General features: G+C 46.1%; 1 protein-coding gene across 2 annotated transcripts in view; it reads left to right on the top strand.

Moving 5' to 3' along the window:
- Positions 1-24,973, top strand: part of ARHGAP35 (Rho GTPase activating protein 35) — a 148,388-nt gene that overhangs the window by 109,747 nt on the left and 13,668 nt on the right. For both annotated transcript variants that reach the window (XM_020978443.2, XM_078145843.1), the window contains exon 4: positions 23,414-23,491. In XM_020978443.2, coding sequence (XP_020834102.1) covers positions 23,414-23,491 — 78 coding nt within the window. The remainder of the gene's footprint in view (positions 1-23,413; positions 23,492-24,973) is intronic.

Genomic DNA, 24,973 nt, shown 5'->3' with positions numbered 1-24,973 from the left:
AGGAAGGGGACTGATGGACAGATGTGTCCTGAGAACCTCAGTCCCAAGGTACACTCACCCCCTTTTATGTAGCCTCTGGCTCTTGGGGCTAGTTGATTTGAAATGGAAGATGATGTGGTGTATCTGACTTGAATCATACTCTTAAAGGCAACCAGGGCCAGCTGTTCATACTCTATATGTCCATTTTGCTCTCACTGCCTCTCAACTGAGGTGCATTACTTAAAACTCAGTGGCTTCCAGACAGCTTTTATGTGTTTGTGTAAACCCAGACACAGTTAATTCTTTCAAGACACTTGTAATGTGCAGTCCAGAGCTCTCAGTAACTAGAACCACAGTGCTGTTATGTGAGCTGTTTTTCATTTCCCCACCCTGCCACAGAAAAGGCTTTCTTCTGCATCAGGTGTTAGGAGCCAGCATTTAGGCTGAGGCGAGCAGCAGAGTGTTTAGAGGAACTTCATCTAGGTTTGGGCATTGTGCTTCCTGGGCCCAGAGAGATGCTGAAGGGTGGGATCTGTTTCTCACAGGTGTGGGGAGTGGCACGACCTCAGATCCAGTTATGCCCCTTTCCGGCAGAGATTGGAGAGCAGTCTTGAGCCTTGTTGCCTTGGATCTCATTGGCTCTAGAAAGACTCGAGTCAGTTCTTCTAGTGTCTCCCTCATTTGAGAACTATTTCTAATGCAGTAGTGGTGCTAGATGAGGGACAATGAAGTAAAGAATTCCTTCCTGAAGCTCTTCCAACCCTCCTTAACTACATGTGTATAATATAGTAAAACCTTTCTTGTTTGGACAAGTATATTTTCCAAATCTGGAAGAAGAGTTTGCTCAGAGAGTTAGTGTGAACAGGCTTGCGAGAGTGATGTTTAAATCTTAGGAAATCACAAAATATAACCTAGTGATCTGTAGTTGCCTTAATAAAAGCATAGTGTACAAAACAAAGGAAATAGTGGTTCTCTTGTCCATGGGCCTGGTCATGTGCCATCCGCATGTTGTATTTACTTATGGGCATCACGTGAAAGTTATTAATGACCCGGAAAGTATCCGGAAAAGGGTGTCCACTATGGTAAGGGGACTTGAAGCCATGTCGTATAGATAGAGATGTCTTACTTGGAGTAGAAGATATCATTTTCTTCAAATATCTGAAGAGGTATTATATGAATAAAGTTTAAGACTAACCTTGCTTAGGTCCAGAAGAAGATGTTGGTGGACCAAATTCTGGGGAGGCAGATTTCAAGAAAATTTCCTAAAAATTAGGGGGGAAATGACCAAAGTGGAATAGGTTGCCTAAGGAGCTGCCATCTCTAGAGGTCTTCAGATGGGGCCTTGGATGACTCCCTCCTCATTAAGGAACCTTAAAAGGGATTTGTACGTCAGATGTGACTTGAGCCCCGTGATTTCCAGTGTCCTCCCCACTGTGTATGTTATTTCCCAGCCCACATTCTGTAATCTGTCCAGACTGGCCTCTGGTGCTCACACACAACACTACATCTCCCATCTCCATGCCTCCAGTGACCTCCCTTGTTGCCTGTATCTTGTGGAATCCCTCTCTTCAGAAAGCCTCTCAGGCAGCGCCTTCCGCACGAGCCTTTCCTGGTCCCTTCATCTTCCTACTACCTATATGGTTTCATGTTTGTTTGTGTTTGTTCTTTTTATCTTTATTCTGTATATGCTTGTAAGGCTGCAGGTTGTTTCATCCTTTAGAATGTAAACCCCTTGAGTGCAGGGATTGCTCTACTCTTTGTATTTTCAGCCCAGCACCTAGCACAATACCTGCCTTTAATAAATGCTTATTGACTGATTTCCATCTCTGAACCTATCGTTTTGTGTCCTATACGTTAGTGCTCCAAATCTTGGCTCACAGTATACATGAAATGCTCTCTCTTTACCCCGCTGTTGACAGCCTGCCTGTCCAGAGCCAGTGCTACTACCATCTCCTCCAGGAAGCCTTCCCTTATCGTTCCTAGCTGGAAGTGATCTTCCTTTCTCCTCCCCCACGTTCTGGTTCTCCCCCTCTCCCTCCTCTTATTTTCCTGCCTTTCTTCCTCCTCTTCTTCCCCCTTTCTCTCTTTTTTTGCCCTCTCCGTTCTCTCTGATTTCAGTGTGTTATACTCCCCTTTGTGGGTGTCATTTATCATTGTACATGCCTCTTTCCAGACAGAATACTTGTGGAAAGCAGAGACCACATCTATATCTATCCCTGTGTCTCCCCCAGTGCACTGGAGCAGATAGGCAGTGGTTATTGACTGACTGACTGAATGAATGAATGAATGAATGAATGAATTGGTGGCACTGTGAGTTAAATCTGCTCACTGTGTTAGGTAAACTACACCTGACCTTTTAATCCCAGCCTTTATTATCCAGAATTATTCTTACTTATCAGGTGTTAGACTCGATTACTTTGTTTTGCCTTGGCTTTACCAATGACTAAAATGATTTATTTTTGCTTTTCCACTAATACTTCTCCTTGGTGGCAGCTCCCAAGAATTCTTTGATTTTCTAGTTTAGAAATGAAATGCTCAATTAAGTTATTTCTCATTTCACCACATTACTAATTCAGCTGTTATATGCAGTGCATGAATCCCTATTGAGAACAATGGGTAAATTGAACAAGCCAGCTTCACACGTGATGATAGCATTAGTTGACCTGGTCTGTCTCAGTAGACCAAAAACAGTAAGAGTTTTAAGTTTGTACTTCCAGGTGGCATGTTTGGCTAGTACATCCTAAAATAGTGCAGGACAATTCCTGAACTTTTTGTTTTCTTGTTTTTTGTTTGTTTATTTGTTTGTTTTTGGCGAGGCCTTTGGGGTTAAGTGACTTGCTCAGTTTCACGCAGCTAGTAAGTGTCAAGTGTCTGGTCTGGGACCGGATTTGAACTCAGGTCCTTCTGACTCCAGGGCCAGTGCTGTACCCACTGCACCACCTAGCTGCCCCATTCCTGAACTTTCGAGGTAGAAAGCCAGTATGCTAGGCTTAACGGCTTAGTATTCAAAACAAGAAGGGAGTAGTTCCACTGGACTGTGCCCTGAACAGAGCCCATCTGAAGCCTTGTTAAACAGCTCTGGACACATTTGAATGATGACATGAAATTGGATCACACTCAAGAAAATGGTCAGCGTGGTGAGATGACTGCAGACCACTCCATTAGAGACTCAGGAGGGATATTTAGCCTAGAAAAGGCAAGACTTATAGACGTGGTCACTGTCATCGAGGATCTGAAGGGTGGTCATGCAGAGTTAGGGGTGACACTTGTTCTGCTTGTCCGCAGAGGGAACCAGTGAGAGTAATGGCTTGAGAGCTGAGAAGTCCGCCCCTAGACCTGGCAGGTACCCCAGAAAGGGAGTGTGGTACATTCAGCCTCTCTGACTTGGCGAGTGACCTTGGCCACCAGGAGGAGTGGCCCCTGCCAAAGAGGAGTCTCCTCTGTGACATGCTTGGCTATTGGTTGTCATACAGCTTGGCATGAGGATTTCTGATGGTGGGGAGATTTGCCATCTCCCACTTTGGGCGGCACTAACTCTTGGGATGATCTTCTTGACTTCGAGCCTAAATTCACCTCTTTGCGACTTGTAGCCATTGTGGCTGTTTCTGCCTTCTGAGGCCAGAGAAAACTAATCTGATTCCTCTTCAAGTCTGCCTTTCAGTTAACTGAAAGTCAGGAGTCCTGTTATCCAATACCAAGCTTTCTTTTCTGCAGGCTAAATAGCCCTTTTTCCTTCAACAAATCTTTTTTTAATTCAATTTATTTTCACTTCTGATTTTTTTTGTCCATGTCCCCTCCCCCACCCATTGAGAAGTCAAGAAAAATAAAGCCCATTACAAGTATGTACAGACGTGCAAAACAATTTTCTGAACTAAGCATGTTTCGAGAAAGAAAGAAAATATGCTTCAGTCCATACTCTGAATCCATCCGCTCTCCATTTGGAGGTGGAGAGTATGTTTCTTTATGAGTCCTTTGGAATGGCAGTGGGGCATAATGTTGATCAGAGTTACTTAGCTTAGAGAGTCTTTTAACCAGTCTTCATGTGACATAGTCTAAAGGCCCTCTTGTGATGCTCTGCAGATTACCAAAGTCCTTCTCAAATTGGATTGCCCAGAATTGAACACAGCATTCCCTATCTAGTCTTATCAAAGTGTAGTCCAGAATAAGATGGTCCCTGCCCTCATGGGGGTGGGGGTCCTTAAAATGTTGACCCATTTGGCAGGGTCAAAGACTTTAGTGACAAGACCTTTCTTTTTTGGGTCTTCAGCTGTGGCCAGGCTGCATCTCCACAGGGGCTGCTTCCCAGGATGATGGCTGAAAGCACTGGGCTGGAGGCTCGGCCATCCAAGTCCGTGTCAGTAGAGTACACATCCTGGCCAGTTCTGCTCTATCTAGACAGGCTTTGAATATGGTCTGGTGGGTCAGTCACTTAGTGATGAATTCTTTGGCAGTGACAACTCGAGAAGAAACATACAAAATGGCCTTTAGTATGATAGTGTAACAGGAGCCAGAGGGTTCTAAGGATCTTTTATTGGCTAGGCAGTGGGGTGAAGTGACTTGCCCAGGCTTACACAGCTAGTAAGTGTCAAATGTCTGAGGTCGTATTTGAACTCAGGTCCTCCTGACTCCAGGGCCAGAGCTCAAGCCGCTGTGCCACCTAGACGCCCCCTAAGAATCATATTTTTTAGAAAGTCTGCAAATTTTAACTTGACTGTTGATAATCAAAATGTAAGGTTCTTGTCCAGTGACCAGTGAATGGTTACACTGCTGGAATCGCTAGATCTTATGCCTAACATTCTGATAAATGAAACTGTAAGGAAGAAGGATATTGCAGCTAAAAGGCTCACAGGTATTCTTTGGAGAGAAGCCCAAAAAAAAATGGTTGATGGATTGGTTCTATTGTGCTCCCAAAGGTAACAAGAAACATAATTTCTTTGGGCATTTAGTCATCTCTTATTAGAGTGCTTGTGATAACTATTGGACAGAGACCACTGCAAAACACATGTACCTTATGAACTGTTTCGGGTTGCAGAGGATGAGGAGATAGAGGTTTGTGAAGAACTTGATATGATTCTCTAAATTAGATCAGCACACACTGTGACACAGTATGACTTTGGGGTAGAAATGAAAATAATTAAGAATGATAAGCAACATGACAACCCCCGCGGGTCAAGCAGAGGGCACGACAAGGAGACCAAGGGTCTGAGTGCCTGGGTACAAAGGCTGCACTAAGCTCAGGACACAGACAGACAAAGCAGACAGCTCCTGCCCTCATGGGGCAGGAGGACCCTTAGGAAAGGGTCCTGGCAGAGCCAAAGACTTTGGTGACGAGGCCTTTCCTTTCTGGGTCTTCAGCTGTGGCCAGGCTGCAAATACTTGACTTATTTGCGACTTATTTGCCAAGTGGAGAGGGATGTTAACAGTATTGTCAGTAGTCCGTAAACATTTCTGAAGCACCTACTGTATGCCAAGATCTGTGCTAGCCAGGTGCTGGGGATACAAATACAAGAAAAAGAAAGACGGTTCCTGCCCTCAAGTAGTTTATAATCTAACGGGGGGAAGACAGTACACAAAAGGAAGGTGAACGTGGGTGGAGGGCTGGTGGAGAAGGCTGGAAGGGCAGCCAGGTGAGAAATGAGACCTCTGAACTAAACTTTCTCCTTAAATGGAGCTTTGGAGTTCATGGCCTCACCCTCCAATCAGAGAGACAGGTAGTGATGAGGCGAAGAATCAGAAAGGATGAGGTTATTCCAATAATTCCTGACTGGTTTGGAATATGAAATTGTTTGTGAAGTCTTAGGAAGAAGAAGGATGTGTTTTGAACAGTATTGCTCTTAAAGCAAGGGATAGCAGAGGGGGATAAAATCAGTTTAAAGAAAGGTTGGCAAGAGAATCAACTAAACAGTCATTCTGGAGGGCATTTGTGGATGAAGGTGGAAGAACTAACAGAAGAAAATTGGGAGAGATCTGTAGAGATCTTTAGAACAAACTGTTTTCACTGTTAAGGATATTCATCTAGTACTGGCTAAGAAAGAGGTAAGTGGATAAGCAAGATGAGTAGAGTAGAATCAGGGGCAGGAAAACCTGCAGCCTTGAGGCCACGTGTGGCTCTCTAGGTCCTCAAGGGTGGCCTTTTGACTAAGTCTAAGTTTTACGGAACAAATCCTTCTATTAAGGGGATTTGTTCTGTGAAGTTTGGGTTCGGTCAAAGGACCACACTTGAGGATCTAGAGGGCCACATGTGACCATGAAGCTGCAGGTTCCTCACCCGGGATTATGTATACGATACACAGCAGTAAAGTAGCACAGCGGTGTGTTGTTTGATAAACCCAAAGATCCAAGCTTTGGGGGCAAGAATTCACTCTTTGACAAAAACTGCTGGAGAAGTGTGACAGAAATTAGGTGTACACCAGCATCTCACACCAGACACCAAGATAAGATCAAAATGGGCACGTGATTTAGACGTAAGCAAATTAAGGGAGCTTGGAAATTTTTACCTGTCAGATGTGTGGGGAAGGGAAGAATTTACGACCAAATTCAGTAGAATCAAAGGAGGTAAAACGGGTAATGTTGATTTACATGAAACTAAAAGTTTTAGCACAAACAAGACCAGTGTATTCATATTTAGAAGGAAAGTAGGAAACGGGGTAGGGCAGGGGAGATTCACAGCAATCTTCTCTGATAAAGGCCTCATTTCTCAAATATATAAGGGACAGAACCAAATTTATAAGAACAAGAGCTATTCCCCAATGGATAATTGTCAAAGAATATGGACGTTTTCAGAAGAAGAAATCAAAGCTGTCTATAGTAGTCATCTAAAAAAATGCTCTAAATCATCATTGATTAGAGAAATGAAATTAAAATAGTTCTGAGGGACCACCTCACACCTACCAGATTGGCTAACAGTACAGAAAAGGAAAATGATAAATGCTGGAGGAGATGTGGGAAAGTAGGGACATTAATGCATTGTTGGTGGAGTTGTGAACTGTTCCAGCCATTCTGGAGAATAATTTGGAACTACGCCCAAAGAAGTATAAAACTGTGCATGCCCTTTAGCCCAATAATACTACTACTAGGTCCGCATCCTAAAGAGGTAAAAGGAAAAGGACTCATATATACAAAAATATTTATAGCAGCCATTTTTGTAGTGGCAAAGAATTGGAAATTGAGGGGATGCCCATCAATTAGGAAATGGCTGAACAAGTTGTGGTATAAGGTTGTCATGGAATACTATTGTGCTATGAAAAATGACCAGCAGGATGATTTCAGAAAAACCTAGAAAAACTCACACGAACTGATGTAAAGTGAAGTGCATAGAACCAGGAGAAAGTCGTACATGGCATCAGCAATATTGTGTGATGATCAGCTGTGAATGACGTAGCTACTCTGATCAATACAGTGATCGAAGACAACTCCAAAGGACCTATGATGGAAAATTATCCACCTGCAGAGAGAAAACTCATGAACTTTGATTACAGATTGAAGCATTTTCTTTTACTTTATTTTTCTTACCTTTTACTGCAGCATGACTGATATGGAAATAGGTTTGGCATCACCTCACATGTATAATTGATATATGGCTTACTTTCTCAACTGGTGGGGGAGGGGCTGGAGGGAGAGAGAGAATTTGGAATTCAAATGTTAAAAATAAATTTTTTTGAAAAATTGTTAAAGACACTCAAACATCACAGCCTGCAGTGTGCTTTAAAAAAAAGTAGGAATGGTACTAAAAAGAATAAAATTAGGAAAATCATCCAGATTGGATAAGTGTAAGGAGAGATCTGTGCCAGCAGCTACACAACTGAAGGGTCAATTCACAAAGTATACAAAGTCATGGAAAAGACCTTGGGGCATAGTAATTACCACCTCCCCCCACCCCCCAAAAGAAGCTTCTGATAAACATCAACTACCTCCGTGTGTGCCCACTTTACAGTCTCTACAAGATCCTGATGAAACTCCTCTACACACAAATTAAGGGCATTCTCAGTGAGGGTATTGGTAGGAGACAGGTGTGCTTTTGTAGACACTATTCTGTGACAGATCGCATCTTTATCATTTTGCATTTTCCTGAAAAATGTTGAATACAAGATCCCACTGTGCTTATTGTTTGTTGAATATGAAAAAAAAAACTTTGATTCAGTAGAGCAAAATGCTTCCTAAAAGGTTTTCTTCCAACAAGGTGTCTTCAATATATTGTATTATTCAAGATTCTGTGAAACATAAACAACAGAAATAATCTTGTTTGAATAGCTTTTATCCTAAATATCAGGGAAGGTATAAAAAAGGGAGATGTGGGTGCCGTGCTCTGCTCAGCACTAAATCCCTATTGAGAAGGAATTTGCCATGGTAGCTGGTGAGCTCCTGCAGCTGCTCCTGTTCAAGGGTGGCATTCTGCTCACTCTGCCAAGCCCAGGAGTGTTACAGAACCTCCTTGGAGTGATTGATCCATCACCGGCCTTCTAAATTACAGCATGCTGATGAATAGAGAGCTTTGCAGGGCTTGTCCAGTGGATAGATCTAGGAATGACAGTGCAGACGTTCAGCTCAGACCCTTTAATGACCCCAAGCTTCTTTTTGAGATAAAGGTCCATATGTTTAACACTAGTATTGTGCCAGCCTTGTTAATATGGCTAAGAAACACATAACATGGAGAGTCACAAGCTACCTCACAAAAAGAGGCCTTCAGATCAGTGAGAACACCGACCCATCTGAGTTTTGGGTGAATAAAATTTATAAGAAACTGTTGAATGGGGGAAGACAATCTTTTCATCACACATTTATAAAGGCCAAAATACATCTATTGGTATCCAAGATATACAGGGACAAAACACAAGTCTAGAAAAATGAGAAGTGTTCCCCAGTGGATAAAAGGTCAAATGATGTAGAAAAAAATTTTTTCTAAAGAAGAATAACAGACTCTTTAGCGGCCACATGAGAAGTGTTCCAGATCACAAAAAATGAGGGAAATGCCTCAGATTTTACCTCATACTCTCTCATCAAACTGACAAAACTGGAAAAGGCCAAGATGAAAATCTGGCATACTTAATGCTGATGATAAGAATCGCACATCTCTTCATCCATGGTGAGGAAAGTGACCAGACACTTGAGGTGCTTGGACACATGGATCCCATTTGTGGGCATCTGCCTTAAAGGGAGGGAGCAGCCAGAAAAATCTGCACAGACACCAAAATACTCATGATGTACCTTTTATGAAGAGGACCCATCCTTTACTAGGAAAGTAGCTGAACAAATTGTGCTCTTTGGATGTAATAGAATATTATTGTGCTATAAGAAATATATAATATCAGCTAGGTGACACAGTAGAGTCAGGAAGACTCATCTTCGTGACTTCAAATCTGGCCCCACACTTAACTAGCTGTGTGACCCTGGGCAAGTCACTTAACCATGCTTATCTCAGTTTCCTCTTCTATAAAATGAGCTGGAGAAGGAAATAGCAAACCACTCCAGTATCTTTGCCAAGAAAACTCCAAAGGGTTCATGAATATTCAGGCACAGCTGAAAATAACTGAACAAAAAATACACAAATATAAATATACGTACTATAAATATGAAGAAGTCAAAGAAACATTAGAAGATGATTTCCATGGCTACAGTAGTGCAGGTGAAAATACCAGAAAAATGCAGCTCAGCTCAGGCTTGGCCTGTTCCTGACATATAGACTTCACAACTGTGCCCCTGCCACTGTCTCATCCTGTAACTTCCCTCAGCATCTTTGGCCTGGAACATCTAGTTATCTCTGTAGCTTTCTCAATCTGGAATATCCCTTTGTAAGGCCTGCCAGCCTTTTCCATAGGATAGTTCCTCCTCCGGCCTGTGGAGGGACCCAGAGCAGCCCATATTCCCTTCCTAGTGGAGGTCCTGGCTTCTTACAGACTTCAAAGCCAGCTCCTTTTTGCATATTGTCTTTCCCATTAGATTATGAGCTCTTCACTGGCAAGAACTGTCTTTTTGCATTTACATTTGTATCCCCAGCACAATGCTTGGCATATTGTACGTGCTTTTTACATTTATCCTCCTCTTCCCTTACCACATTGCATTTGACAGTTGCCCCTGCTGTTTTGATTGGTTTTACTGGGCTTTTTTTCTTTGTTCCAAAGGAGAATTCACTAGGGAGAGGAATGTATATTGAGGAAATGACTGGTGTAAGGCATTAGTAAAACTTTTTAAAATGTATTGCATGTTACCCTGCTCTTATAAAAATGGAAAAGAACTAGAAGACCACAGAAGGTTTTTGAGAATGGTGTGATGTGGTCACTGCACTACATTAGAAAGATGTCATGGGGCAGCTAGGTGGCGAAGTGGTTAGAGCATCAGCCCTGGAGTCAGGAGGACCTGAGTTCAAATGCAGCCTTAGACACAACGCTCACTAGCTGTGTGACTCTGGGCAAGTCACTTAACACCAATTGCCTCACCAAAAAAAAGAAAAAGAAAAAGAAAGATGTCATGGAGAACAACCAATCAAGAATGGATTGCGCTATGACTAGAAGGAGGTCTGGTTAGAAAGTCTAGTGGAGAGCTAATGACCTGAAGCAGGACAGTGACCATGGGAGAGAGACTGGAGGAAGAAGGGCAGGAAGTGGCAGCCACTTGGAGGGAGGTGCCAGGGAAGGCCAAGTTGAACTGAAAAGGACTCTACGGTGGGTTTTTTGGGGGGAGGTTGGGGTAGGGCATACTATTAGAAAAAAGGAAATCAAAAGAAGCATGTTGGAGGCAGAATAGGTTCAACCTCATAAGGAAACTAATGGCCAGAAAGGGAAGGGACTTCCTTAAGGTCACATGGTGGGTTGCTCATAGAATCAGACCTTTCCTACTGCCATTTCTTTATTTCCTCTATTGTCTTCTCCCCACCCCCTTACCTTCCCTCTCCTGATAATTCTTCACAATTTGGTAGAACACAAAAAATTTCTTCAGTTTCCACTCCAATTCCCCCTACCCCTTCCCCCTCTCTTTCTCTCTCCCTCCCTCCCTCTCTCTCTCCCTCCCTCCCTCCCTCCCTCCCTCCCTCCCTCCCTCTCTCTCTCTCCCTCCCTCTCTCTCTCTCTCTCTCTCTCTCTCTCTCTCTCTCTCTCTCTCTCTCCTCTCTCTCTCTCTCTCTCTCTCTCTCTCTCTCTCTCTCTCCCCCTCCCTCTCCCTCTCTCTCTCTCTCACCCAACCCCACCCCCAACTCACCTTTGGCCTGGTTTCCTAGAAGCTGATATCCATTGTAGTCATGGCAAGAGCAGCTGGTTTGGGAAGCCCTTGGTCTTTAAAGATCCATTTATCCTTCACTGGCTAAGTCTCCAGCATCCCCTTTGAGTGAAGTGAGTGGTGTTGAATTCATTTTATGAGTAAGGGGCAGAAACCAGTGTTTGTTTGCAGCAAGGAGACTGCATGGGAAGAGAGTCTCACTGAGACCCGTTGCGTGAGGCCCGGCCACCCTCCCTCTCTTCTCGGACCCTCTGCTGTCTAACATGGCAGAGCGAAGGGAACACAGAGGTCGCTTCTCTTCCTTTGCTTGTGGATAGCGGCACAGCGCATAAACGTTTGGGATCATTCTTTTTGTTCAAAGAATTGGTCTCAGCTTTACCCTTTATTAGCCGTATGCCCAGGACCACATTTCCAGACCTTTCAGGATTTTCACTTCTCTGTAAAATGAGAAGGATAAATGTCTAAATTCTCTCCTAGCTTTGACATCTTGTGATTCTTTGAGACTGGAATTCTGATCTGGTCTCTGTCACTAGCTCAATATGTCACTAACTTCATTTTGCAGATGAGTGGGGAAGGGAACAAGCGTTTATTAACTGTCTACTATGGGGTAGGTCCCACACTAAGCATTTGGTGTTACTTCTTTTGATCCTCACAACAGCCTTGGCAGGTACGTGCTGTTTTCATCCTCATTTTACAGTTGGGGAAACCGAGGCAGACAAAGGCGAAGTGACCTGCCCAGGAGCACACAGGATAGTCTAAGGTCATATTTGAATTCTGGTCTCTCTCCGGGCCTGGTGCTTTTTGCGCTGTGGCGCCCCCTAGTGGCCTCTACGTCATGAAACAGCTGCCTTTATATCATAAACATTTTTCTGTGAGCAAAGAATCCGTAGGTGCTGGACATGTTTGACGCCAAATACCATCACAGACTCACACACACAAACGATTCGGTTTTAGCCGATAGGAAAGGGTAAGAGGCTTGCCCCGGGTCAGAGGGACAGTTACCGAAAGAGCAGAAAGGAGTTAGAGTCCCAGTGTGCTCCCTGCTGATTCTGGTGCTCTGGTCCCTGCACTGGGGCCTTGGACTTCTCTGTTGTTAGGAAACGTTGCTGTTGAGACTGTGGTGCCTGCGGCAGGGGGAGAGCCCTAACGGGACCGTGGGCCAGGGGAGATGGGCTGAGGTGCTGGGACCACGTAGGTCTCGCGTTTGATTGGTGCCATCTGTGGAAGTGATGCCATAATGCCGCTTCCTATGGGCCTGGAGCTCTCTCCTAGCAGAGTGCCAGCTCTGTGCTCGGTGTGCTTCTGATGTGAGATACATGACAGCAGTCCCCAGTGTTGGGCACGGCCTTGACTACTGAACTTGGTGAATTATTTCCCTGCAGTGCTGCTGTAAATCTCCACAATTTAGCCTTTCTCAGAAAGCAGCTAGTTTAGTGTGTTCCCTCATCTGCCGCCGTAACAGTTTAATAGATGTGGTGCCATCTTTGTGTTGCTTCTGGTTTGTGATAAAGGGCTGTGATGTGAAGCACAAATATACGTGTGGGGTCTGTCTCGTCTCACCCCGTTTTCTATCATTTTTAACACCCTTCCCAGCCCCACCATTTTATTCTCCTTTTTTTCCCCCCTGTTTGTAAGTGAACTTCAGATCACTTACATGCATTCCAGAAATTCCTTCTTTCCAGAAAGGCTGAGTGCAGCAGTCACCCAGCCCTCCCCCATCCCAGATAAGCCGAATTCATGTAGCTTGTGACTCTGCATAACTAACGGATGTCTTCTGGACCGATAGCCTGACTGGCACAGCATGCCCTGGCAGTCTGCCGGCCTTGTAGCAGGCGGGGGAAAGTAGGCCTTGCTCAGCCTCCCTCCACAACAGATCGCTCAGGTGGCAGCTAAAAATCCATGATTGGCTCTGTTTAGCCCTGCCCGGCTCTGTTCTGCCCTCTTCACACCAGTAAACTGGCCTTAGGGACCGCCCTCTTTTGAAGAGATCACTGACCAGCCATAACCCTGGAGCTTCTGGGAAAGCAGGCTTTCTCCATGGGAGCTGAGGAGCCTGCCATTGCAATGGGTTCATGCTCTCACTGTGGTGCGCTTGGCTCATGTGGCTGTGAGTGTGCAAAGCTAGAGCTGAAAGAGCCTCTACCGCCCCTCCGTGCCCTCCTCAGACCCTCCAGAAACGCAGACCCCTCAGGCACACTGGGTCGTCATGAGCCACACAGTCAGTGTTTGGATCTTTTCTCTCCAAGTGCAGTGCTCTTCCCACTGGACCACGTTTTACTGCTCTTCTCCATCCACGAAAAAGAAGAGCTTAGTGGGAAGAGAGAGAACACTCACAGCTGAGTTCCAGACCTTCTTTCCTTCCTGTCTAATGGGTTCATGCTCCACATGTGTTGGCATTGTGATCCCAAAGACTAGTCACAAATCTCTCTCTGGTACTGGATTCCCCCCCAAAACTACTGGCAGGCATCCCATGAGATTCAAAAGAAAGCTAAGAAAAAATTAAGAAAAAAATTTGTACATTCCACATGGTATGACATGTAATTAAGTATTTGTTGAATTGAAAAGTAACTTCTGAGCAAAAGAATGATATCCTGCAAACAACTGTGGACAATTAAAAGATAGAGAGGACAAATTAGAAATAATGACAGAGGAAAGGCACTGGCAGTAAGAGGGCCTGGGAAAGGCCTGGCCTCTTGCAGAGTGGAATTTTAGCTGAGGTTTAAAGGAAGCCAAGAGATGAAGAGGGAGAGAATTCCAGGCCCGGGAGAAAGCCAGTGTAAATGCTCCAAGTTGGGAAGTAGGTTCTCTAGCACAGGGACCATCCAGGAAGCTGGTATCCAGTGATCCAGTGTCACTAGATCGTAGAATGTGTGAAAGGGCAGTCCAAGGAGATGCAAAAGGTAGTAATGAGCTATGTTAAAAAGAGCTCTGTGATTTAAAGAGAGGATGTTATATGGTCCTCCAGGTAGGAGGGAACCACTGGACTTTGTGGAATAGAGTGGGAAGTGACATGGTCAGACCTGAGTGGAGAGAGACTGGAGGTGAGGGACAACCAGCAGACTATTGCCATAGTCCAGGAGTGAGGTGATGAGGGTCTGTCTGCACCAGGGGGTGGCAGTGTCAGAGGAGAGAAAGAAGGGAAAATCAACAGGACGTGTCATCTGATTGGACAGGAGAGGGAGTGAGGAGTCAAGGATGACATCTGGGTGCCTGGGAGGGGGTGGTGCCCTCAGCACTAGCAGGAGAGTTGGGAAGAGGGAAGGGTTTGGGGGGGAAAGAGAATGAGTTTAGTTTTTGGACTTGTTGAGTTTTTAAAGCTGTGTACAGGACACCTAGTTTGAGATGTGAGACTGGAGTCCAGAGAGAAATTAATGGTGCATAAATAGATCTAAGAGTCGTGTGCCTAGAAATGACAGAGTCCACGGGAGCCAACGAGATCCTGAAGTGAAACGGTCTAGAGGGAGAAGAGAGGAGGACCCAGCACAGTCTCGGGGGACCCCCATGTGCAGCGGTCACAACCTGGATGAAGATCCAGCAAAGGAGACTGAGGAAGACGGGCCAGGGCAGGTGAGAGAAGAGAGTGTCAGAAAGCTTAGCAGAAACTGTCCTGGAGAGGAGAGGGGAGTTGATGGCGTCAAAGACTGCAGAGGTTCAGAGGACGAGGATGGAGAAAAGGCCACTATTTAGTTTTTGCCTTTGTCTCCAGTAACGAATAGGGCTTTTGCACACAGTAGGTGCTTTGATAAACATTTATTGAATTTAGTATCAGAATTTAGAGCTGGGAAGGACCTTGGATATTTCTAGTGAAAACCCCTCATTTTATGGATGGATGAACTATCATCCTGCAGTCTTAAAGGCACTTCTGTAACACTTACATGCACTTGAATGTTTGCAAAATACTTTACATACATCATCTTATTTGGATTTCACATCTAATGTAAGAGTAGTTAATACAGATGTCACTGATTTTTTCAGGCCTCGTTGATGCTTTGTGGCTTTTTTCTCCCATCAGCTCCATTTCTCTGTATTATTAAACTTCCCTCACTGAACCCTTTCATAATAGAGAACATCAGCAAGCCCACAGTCAGCAGCACTGATGGTCCCTTCCCTTGTCCTGCGTTGTTATTACGGTTTTGCGGAGGAAGAAATTGCGGGTCCCTGGTGTCAGAGTCAGGGCTCAGACCAGGATTCCCGTGCTGCCTCCGCCATGAACATTTCTAAACTGAGTGACTGGTCTGATTTCACAGTGAGGAGAGATGGGATCTCAGGTCCTCTGGTCCAGCTTCATTGTTTACCACTCTGCCTTCACAGTGCACTCTGTTTTATCTTTCTTTCTTTCTTCTGACTTTGGGAATCTTCATTGGATGCCTCAGAGGCATCTCAAGCTTCGCATGTCCAAAACAAAAGTCATCATCTTTCCCCCCAGCTCCCTGCTTTCCAACTTCCTGTTATTGCTGAGACTAGTCACCTTGGCTCCCCACCTTCATAATGTCTTTTTCTCCTCACACCCAGGTCTTATTGCTTGTGCCTCCATGACATCTTTCGTATATGTCTTCTCTCCTCCCTCAGCCCTGATCACCTCCGATCTGGGCTGTTGCAGGAGCCTTCTGCTTGGTCTCCTGGCCTCACTGCAGTCCATGTTCCCCTCAGCTGCTGACGTGATCTTTCTGCGGTGAAGGTCTGACCAAGTCACCCTGCCTGCCCCCCCAGTCAACACCTCTGGTTGGCATTTAAGGGCTTTCACGGGCTGACCGCTTCCTGCTTTATTCTCTGTTGTGCATGAGGCCAGGAGTATCAGACTCGGCAGACCTAGGGGGCCACCAGACTGGAAAAAAGAGTCGGAAGGCGCTGCGGGCTAAGCTTCAAGATGTTGCCTTCTCTATATTTTATTGTATCTATTTATTTTGGTGAATATTTCCCAGTTACATAAGACCCAGTCCCTTCCCCCATTGTTGAGTTCCCTCCAGAACCTCCATTTTGTAGAGAGCCTAGGCCAGCCTTCATTCTCCTCCCTGTCTTTCTCCTGGCTTTTTCTAGACTTCAACATCATGGCCCTGCTGTTGTCTCATCTTGAAACTTCCCTTAGCACCTGGGATCCCCTGGCCCTGGAAGTTTCCTGGGGCCTCCATTTTGCAGGGGTGCCAGGCCGTGTCCCTGTAATGGGAATGTTCCTTCTGTGCCCTCCTTCTACCTCCGCCCCTCACACCCAGCTTTGCCTCGTGGCTTCCCTGATTTTCTTCAGATCCCAGCTTCCATAGGAATCCTTCCCCAAGCTCCTCTTCCTGCAAGATTACTTTACCTTTGCTTGGTGTACAGCACCTGTGTGTGCCTTTATTTGCATGTTGTCTCCCCCCTTGGACTGTGAGCTCCTCGAGGTTAGCGGGTCATGGACAACTTTGCTTTCTTTCAGTCTCTAGCACTTACGGGCTGAGTACCTGACACGTAGTAGATGCTGAATAAGCATTCGTCAGCTTGACATTGCCACGTGGCATAGCGGAAAGAACATTGAATTTAGGGTCTGGACACGAGGTCACATCCTGCACCAGCGCTGCCACCTGTTTGACCTTCAATGAATCAGTCCTCTCTAGGCCTCAGTTTCCTTATATGTAGAATGAGGATGTTGGCTGACTCCGACAGGCGACTAGGTCGCACAGTGGACAGAGTGCCGGATATGGATTCAGGAAGAGCTAGGTTTAAATTCAGCCTCAGACACCTGCTAGCTGTGTGCCCTTAGACAAGTCATTTAGCTTCTGTTTGTCTCTGTTTCCTCAGCAGTAAAATGGGGATAAGAATAGCATCTACCCACCCAGGGCTGCTGTTGGATGATTTCCAGGGCCTTCCCTCTTTCAATCCATGATCCTGTGTTTTTTTCAAAAGTGAGATAGATAGTCCTCATCCTTAGAGATCCCATTCCATTGGGGAAAGACAATACTTGGCGGGGGGGGGGGGTGGCCAGGGCAGGCTGTTTTGGTCTGGGAAATCCCATGGATTGTGAGTGGGACAGTGTGGCATTCAATAGACAAGCCTTTTCCAGATGCAGTGGTAGTGTGGTTATGTTTATAGTTCTTAGAGTAAGAGGTACGAGCCACTGTTGGTGAGGGTCAGTGTGCAGGAGGTAGGGAGGATGGAAAGGGGCCCAGGGTCCCTCGCCTGCTCTTGGTCCTAGCCTCTGGAGGCCCAGGTGAGAGGGTGGGGCAGGAGTGGCCACCCAACTAAAAAGAGTGGAAGGGAGGAAGAGCTTGGATTTTCTTTCTCTGGGTTTCATTGACCTACTTTGGCTCTTTCACCAAATTGCTTCGATGACATCTGCTTTATGATACAGTCTAAGGTGCTTGTGTTCATACTGTCTCTTCGGTAGATTAGGACTTCCTAGAGCCAAGGACTCTTCCCCTTTTATCTTGGGATCCTTCAAGGCCTTATACATAGTAGGAATTAAATCATTATTTGTCACATTATTGGATTGAAAGAAACAAGGCAAAATAGGTCAGACCTAAAAGGGTTCATAAACGTGGAATAAAGGATATCTGAGCTGGGATAGACCTTAGAAAATAACAGACTGAAAATTGGAGGAGACTTGTAAATGTAGACTACAGGAGTAAGAAGGGACTTTAGAGAGCATTGAAGTGTAGCTTCCTCGTTTTATAAATGAAGAAACTGAGGCCCAGAGAAAAGTGACTTGTCCAAAGTCACTCAGTCAGTGGCAGGCCTCAAGACTAGATTTTTTAAAACTCTTTGTCCAGCATTCTTTCCCCTGCTCCCGCCAAAGGGTCTGTGGAATGATTTCTGAAGTTGGGGAGGGGGGGAGAATTCTGTCTATATTTTCACTAATCTCTGAGTGTCAGCCCATCCTTCAGCGATGAGGTGGTGGTTGTTGTTGTTGTTGTTGTTGTTTTAATTTATTTTATTTTAGTGAGGCAATTGGGGTTAAGTGACTTGCTCAGGGTCACACAGCTAGTAAGTGTCAAGTGTCTGGTCTGAGGCTGAATTTGAACTCAGATCTTCCTGACTCGAGGCCAGGTGCTCTATCCACTGTGCAACATAGCTGCCCCTTACTGCCAAGAGGGATCCAGGACGCGCGCACGTGCACACACACACACACACACACACACACACACACACACACACACACACACACACACACACACACACACACGATTAGGAATCCCTGCATTATATATTACCACCTTCCAAACCCCAGAAGTAAGTCCATAAAATTTGTTTCACAGTGTAAAAACTTAAGTGGTGTGTGTGTATGGGTGCGTGTGTGTGTGTGAGAGAGAGAGAGAGAGAGAGGGAGAATGAGAAGAAACTGCTGAGCTTTTATTATCTAAGTATAGAAAGCAGAAGAGCTATTTGGGGTTTGCCAAGGAGAATGCACTGAGTTGTGGCTAGAGCTCTGAGTGATAACCTTCTCTGAGACTAGGCTCTGATACTAATAGAGCCATAAGAGGAAGCCTGACTCTGTACATCATCAATCCTGGGTGGAATTTGAACCCTGTAATCTACATAGCCTTCCTCCCATTGTGTCTTGAATTATCCATCCACCTGTACCTTCCTTTTGAGATTTATATGTAATCTCAGAAAATCTATGGCAGTTTGGTGCACCAGGGCAGGAGCTGACTGTTCTCAGCCTCCCCAAGAAGTATCTGTCGCTAAATTATTTTCCCCCTACAAACTCCTGTGCTTTGCTTCCTCATAGCATGGAAGTGGCTGTGTGTTTTCAAAGGCTGTGCCACCAGAGAGTAAATTTGGGCAAATTATACTATGCTGGAAAGGCTTCACATACTCTCCCTGCAGTACACTGGGCCTGCCGTCCAAGGTCCTACCTAGCTAAGAAGAGGGGCTTAGCAGTAAGTTGGCTGTGGGTCGGTGGGTCCCGTGGGCACGGCTGCCCTTAAAGCATGGCCCTGAGGCCTCTGGGGCTGCCTTCCACTTCCACAGTGACAGTGGTAGCAAGGGACAGAGGGTGCTACGTCACACGGTTTTTAGACTGTGGCCTCTAAACACTGACTTCACCATAGGTATCTTAATGATCTTAAAGACCTTGGACACACTGTTGGGAAAACAGCTGCTGCATCCCTATTGATATTCTCTGTTAGAGCCAGAAGGAAGTTACAGAGAAGTGGGAGGACACGGTCATGGGTTTTCTTGGGAGAGGCAAAGAAAGGAATTGTTAGAGCTTGTATTGAGGGCACTGACGTATCAAGAAACATTTGATCACCTCCTCTTCATCTGGAGTGTGTGACACCTCCAAGCTCAGGTCCAGCCTCCTTGGGCTCCCAGGCCAGTGCACCTTCCACTTCACAGCCTCCCCGCCTGAAACAAGACTTGTGTGGGCTGTGTGACTTCATCTCTGACAGTGTCTGCTGAGCTCTCTTCTGGCCCTCCTCCACATCACTCACGTTCCAGTCAGTCTTCCTTCCCAGGGTCCTGGTCAGGTTGCTTAGTTTTGTCTCTCAGTTAGATAGGTGAATACATTGGAGAAAGGGCTTTTGCCCAGAGTGTTCTGTCACAGAACTCACAGGGCTCCTAGTACGTCACTGCTTTTCCTGCAGCTCCCTCTGGGATCTCATACCCAATTCTGTCCCTGATCCGAGACAGAGTGGAATGGATGGCTCATGCTTGGCTAAAGCTGTCTGTGTTCCCTGGGTCATCATCCTGTTCTCAACTCTGTTCAACTTTGCCGCCTGCACAGAGGTTTTTAGTTTCTTAATTGACATGTAGTTAGTGGTTGTAACAACAGTGTGGGCCAAGCAAATGACTCCCTAAATTATGCTGTGGTATTAGGCAATGTAGTCTGAGTTGCCATCATAAATGGCCATAGGATTTCATAAAATAAACAAAAGGATAGATTACAAGGAAATAACTTTTGCAGACTCATCAGTTCTGTAAAGTGGGACTTAGGTTCTCACATGCTCCAGTGATTTTAATCACAGAACTGGTGGGGCTGTGGCAGGACCACACCCCTGATAATTTATTGACAGCTGGTTTCCAGTTTGCTCTTAGATATACTGGGAGATGTTTATTTTTTTTTAAATTGCAAGGAAATTCTGGATTTTCCTTGGCTTGATAGCAGTGTTGTCCAGGGACTGATTGACTAATGCTTGCTGAAGTATCTCAGAAACTCCCAGCTCAGACCTAAAAAACCAAAGGACTTGAACGTTATTGTTCAAAAGGCCTCTGGTTTGACATGTGCCATCTTTGCCTTAGGCCACTGAGTTGAAGAGATCTGGTATGATGCAGGGCAAAGGGAGTTTAGGATCAGAAGCTTTGAGAGATGGTGACTGTTGCGGGAAGCAGCCTTGGAATGCCAAAGCACAGGGACATTTAGGAAAGCCATTAGGTTTTTTTAATCCTTTTCATTGCTATCATTCATCCATGACCTTAATGTCCACATACATCCCTCATCCTTCCTCCATCCACCAAGCCATCCCTTGTAACAGATTTCATTAAAGAGAAGGAACAAGGGACATGAACAAAACTGACCACCGCACCAGCTGTTATCTAGTAGTGGATGAAGTATTCCACAACGTGTACTTACTGTCTCTGCAGTGAGGGAAGGAAGGTGCAAGAAAGCAGAATTTTAGAGCTAGAAAGAACATTTAGTCCAAGTCTTTCATTTTACAGATGAGGAAACTGAGGCCCAGAGAATCAAGTACCTTGCCTGTGGTCATAAAGGTAGTAGTAAATGGTAGAGCTAGAGTTTGACATCAGGTCCTTTGGAAGCCCTGGTTCCTCTGCCCAGAGCAGGTGACCCGGGCCAGTATCCATATAGTGACATTCCTCCATCTGGCACCGCTGTGCTCAGGACTCCCTGTTCCGGTACAGCCCTCTCTGACACCTCTGCCCCTGGATGTTTCGTTTTTCACAGAGCATTCTTTCCAGACCTCAACTTTTTATTTAATCTCTCTTTCCTCCCTGTATCATGACTTTTTGTGTGTTTGTGTTCCTCCCCTCCTCCGTTAGGTTGCAAGCTTCTGGGAAGCAGGGTCTCTGTCATCTGTCTTCATAGCCCACAGTACCTTGAACACTGTTCTTGTGTGTTTGTTAAAATGAATTAAATATGGGGTGGTTGCTCTCCATGGTGCCCATCCCACAAAGTCATTGATTATGGATGTGCCCTGACTCTCTTCCGTTTCCTTCATCCTCAACATTTCTGTTAGTACCGGCATTCAGCATGGTAAATGCCATGTAGTGTTCCTTGTTGTAGAAAATAGCCCCACGGAGGTCCTCCAGTGGCTCCTCACGGTACAGGGAACCTGTAGGGTGTCCCACAGAGTGCAGGCACTAGCAGCTACCGCTGCTAAGCTGGGACAGCTTCTCATTTGGGAGCCCAGTGATTGGCTGTGTCTGTCAGGCGAGATTGTGACCAGACTGAGCCTTTCTCAGCCGAAACTACCACAGAGGAACGGAATTGGGTGGAAGAAGTAGTTCACAGTGAAGGAGAAAATTAGGAAAATAGCTCAGTGAATCTGCAGCAGATTCTAAAAACTGTTCAGGTCAGTGGGCTCAGTCCTAGGGCCCTGAAGTAAACAGAGTATCTCAGAGCTGGATACTGTGATTGGTCTATATGAAGCACCAGAAGAGCTGCCTTCAGAGATGGGGAGCTCCTGAATTACACTGCTTTGTTCAAAGACTCCATGGTGAAGCACCCTGGTGCTGATGTCTTGAGTTCCATTTTTTTGCTGAGGCTTGTATATCTGAGGTCCTTTCTAGCTCTTTGGACTTCATTTGGGAGGCAAGGGGAAGTCGTTTGAAGGATTTTGGAGATGGAACACTGAGCACTAAGAAGACCAGCCTGACCCACTGATTGAAACCTTGGTAATCTTTTAGTTCAGCCTCCTCCTTTCATGGAGGAGGAAACAGGCCAAGCAAGGGTAAGGGGTTTAAGTGCCATGCGCCTCTTCATTGGTACATAGTAGCAGAGCCATAATTCAAACCCAGGCCCATTTGTCCCAGCCCTCCAAGGGTTTGCATTTGGGGGTGGGGCTATGGATATGGAGCACAGCATGAACACAGGTAAGTAAAATTTAAAAATACATAAAAATTAATTGGGAAAGTATGGGGAGGCAGCATCTCATGCACGATGTGGTACTTGTGCTGAGCCTTAACAGAGCCTAGAAACTCTGTGAAGCAGCACAGAGCCTGGGAACCTCTGTCGGCTGGGTGGGCTGGTGTGAGAGAGGCAAAGGACCACCACGGCCATCATTCATCAAAGGCTCAGAGTCATGCTCAGGCCATTTGTCTTAGAGGAGACAGGGGAGTAACACAGCCGGGCCTGTAGCCATCAGACATGTTGGAGGGACGATTCCCATTCAGTTGCATAGTGAACTAAATGAAGAATCCGGATCATGTGAGGGTTGGCTGAGAGCGTTTGGATTTAAAGTACCCAGCATTCATTGTACCCCAGTACGAGCGAGATCCTTTGTAGTCAGGCCCAGTGGCTTATGCTGTCCTCTAGGCTGGTCCATTAACTGTGTTCTCTCTGGGGTGAAACCAATCCCTGAAACTAGGCCTGTCCCATGAGCAATTAAAAGCTTTTAAGCCAAGCAATTGATGACTTCTACTGTGGTCTGCAAGTGGTCTGCTCTTGAGATCCCACCTGCCATCAATCTTGTTGGGGGAGGGGGCACAGTGCACCAGAGCAAGCAAGCTGGTTGCTTTTATCTTGCCTGATGCGTGCTTTGCAGTGCTTAAAAGTGGTCACTAAAATGAGACACTTGTCTCTTGGAGACTGTAGATTGACTTCAGGGTCTGAGCCTCCCAACAGCAGCTGAGCTTTTCTCTGGGCAGTGGCAGCCACATTAGATTGCCTTGTGCATTAGCAGCTTGAAGGACAAGGGGTGTGGGGAGTGTATTCATCAGCCGGTTGATTTAGCTATTCAAGCAGGAACCACAAACTGAGACCATGTGAATCTGAATTACCACCTATGGTTGTCCCTGTGACTTGAGCGAGTTGCTTTAAATCTCTATAGGAGCTCACATCTCTCTAGTTAGTGTGTGAAGGTTTACGAGATTCTTTTCCCACGACAACATTATAAAGTAATTAGTGCAAGAAGTATCCCTATTTTACCAAGGAGAAAACTGAGGCAGAAGCCAGCATTTGCCCGTGGTCAGAACAGTCTAACAAGGGTCAGAGTAATGTACACCTGATCTGTCAGCTCCTCATGCACCACTCTTCAGGCTGCTGGAATGCCAGAGTAATTGATTGACTTTCTCCCCTCAGGGTTGAGCACTGAAGGCATCTACAGAGTGAGCGGAAATAAATCTGAGATGGAGAGCCTTCAGAGACAGTTTGATCAAGGTAAGGTTTTATAGATTCAAAGCATTGTAAAACTGGAGATAGCCTAGCTGGGGCCTGAAGCACAAGGGCAGGGCCTAGTGGCCTGGGGCTGGCCCAAGCCTGGCATCTCCCTCCCCTGACCTCAGATTCTCCTACCGAGACAATGGTGAAGTCTGCCCTAGGGTGAAGTGTGCTCTAGCTCCTGGACCAAGGAGGCAACCAAGGTGACGTGCACGGGGGGAACTTGGGACATGAAGGCATATGTTGCCCCCTTGATGTACGTCCTTGAGGACTCTGGCTTGTACCCCCAGACCCAGACAAGCCTACTTTCACCAGGCACGTTAACAGGGCCTGTCTGGTGGTAATGGAGGAGCAGTGATGTGTTCACTGTGTGAACCTTGAGAAGTCTTTAGTGGTTGGACTGAAATCTTTTTTTTTGGGGGGGGGTGCTGGCTAGGCAACAGGGTTAAGTGACTTGCACAGGGTCACACAGCTAGTTAAGTGTCAAGTGTCTGAGGCCAGATTTGAACTCCGGTCCTCTTGACTTCAGGGCCCCAAGCTAGTGTATTTTTTTTTTAAGGCAATTGGGGTTAAGTGACTTGCCCAAGGTCACTCAGAGCTAGTAAGCGTCAAGTGTTTGGTCTGAGGCCAGATTTGAACTCAGGTCATCCTGGTTTCAGGGCCAGTGTTCTATCCACTGTGCCACCTAGGTGCCCCAGTGGGACTGAAATCTTATGGAGGGCCGAGATCTCCTCCAGGTGGAGGTCTCCAGGGTTGTCCAGAAGTTTTGGCCTAGCCCACGTCAAACGAACACGACCAAGACTATCAGAAGCATTGGGTATATCTTAACCTTACCGCGAGGGGAAACTCCTTCGAAGACAACAGAGGCAAGCCCAGGAGCCCCCCGCTGCAGTGTCCAGGCCTTGGAGCCCCGGGAGCAGGCCGTGGGCACCACACACCCCAGAGACATCCACCCTGTCTCTCAGCACTTCTCTCCTCTCCTGTCTCTGGATTCTGAACCTTTGAGATTCGGCTTTCAGAGTTGTCAAGGATTTTCGCTGACCCCCTGAAGCCTTGGCTGCTGCTGACCCGCTCTTCTCTGGCACAGATATTCTCATCTTTGCAGGCTTTGGTTTCACTGCTCTCTGCTGGTTTTCTTCCTACTTGTCCTTTAGGTTCTTTGGCTGGACCTGTATTCAAGTTGCACCCCACTAACCGTGGGCATCCCTCAAGGCTCTCCCTGCATGCTCCCCTGTCCTCCCTCTCTGCTGCCTCATCAGCATCGTTTCTGGGGAGGGAGGTGATTCCCACATCTAAACATCCACCCCAATCTGTCTCTGGCCTTCTGGATTTCTCCAGTTCAACCTGCTCCCCCAACCCTCCCCTCTCCCCACCCTCCCTATTCCCTCCTTCCAGTCCCCCAGCCTCACCACCTCGGGGTCATTCCATGTGTCCAGTCTCTTGTTTCTGTCTTCCCAGCGTCTCTCGATGATGCCCCCTTCC

This window comes from Phascolarctos cinereus, unplaced genomic scaffold, assembly GCF_003287225.1.
Source record: "Phascolarctos cinereus isolate Bilbo 61053 unplaced genomic scaffold, phaCin_HiC Scaffold_726;HRSCAF=1367, whole genome shotgun sequence".
Taxonomy (NCBI): Eukaryota; Metazoa; Chordata; class Mammalia; order Diprotodontia; family Phascolarctidae; genus Phascolarctos; species Phascolarctos cinereus.
This window is presented reverse-complemented; position numbering and strand designations above follow the sequence as displayed.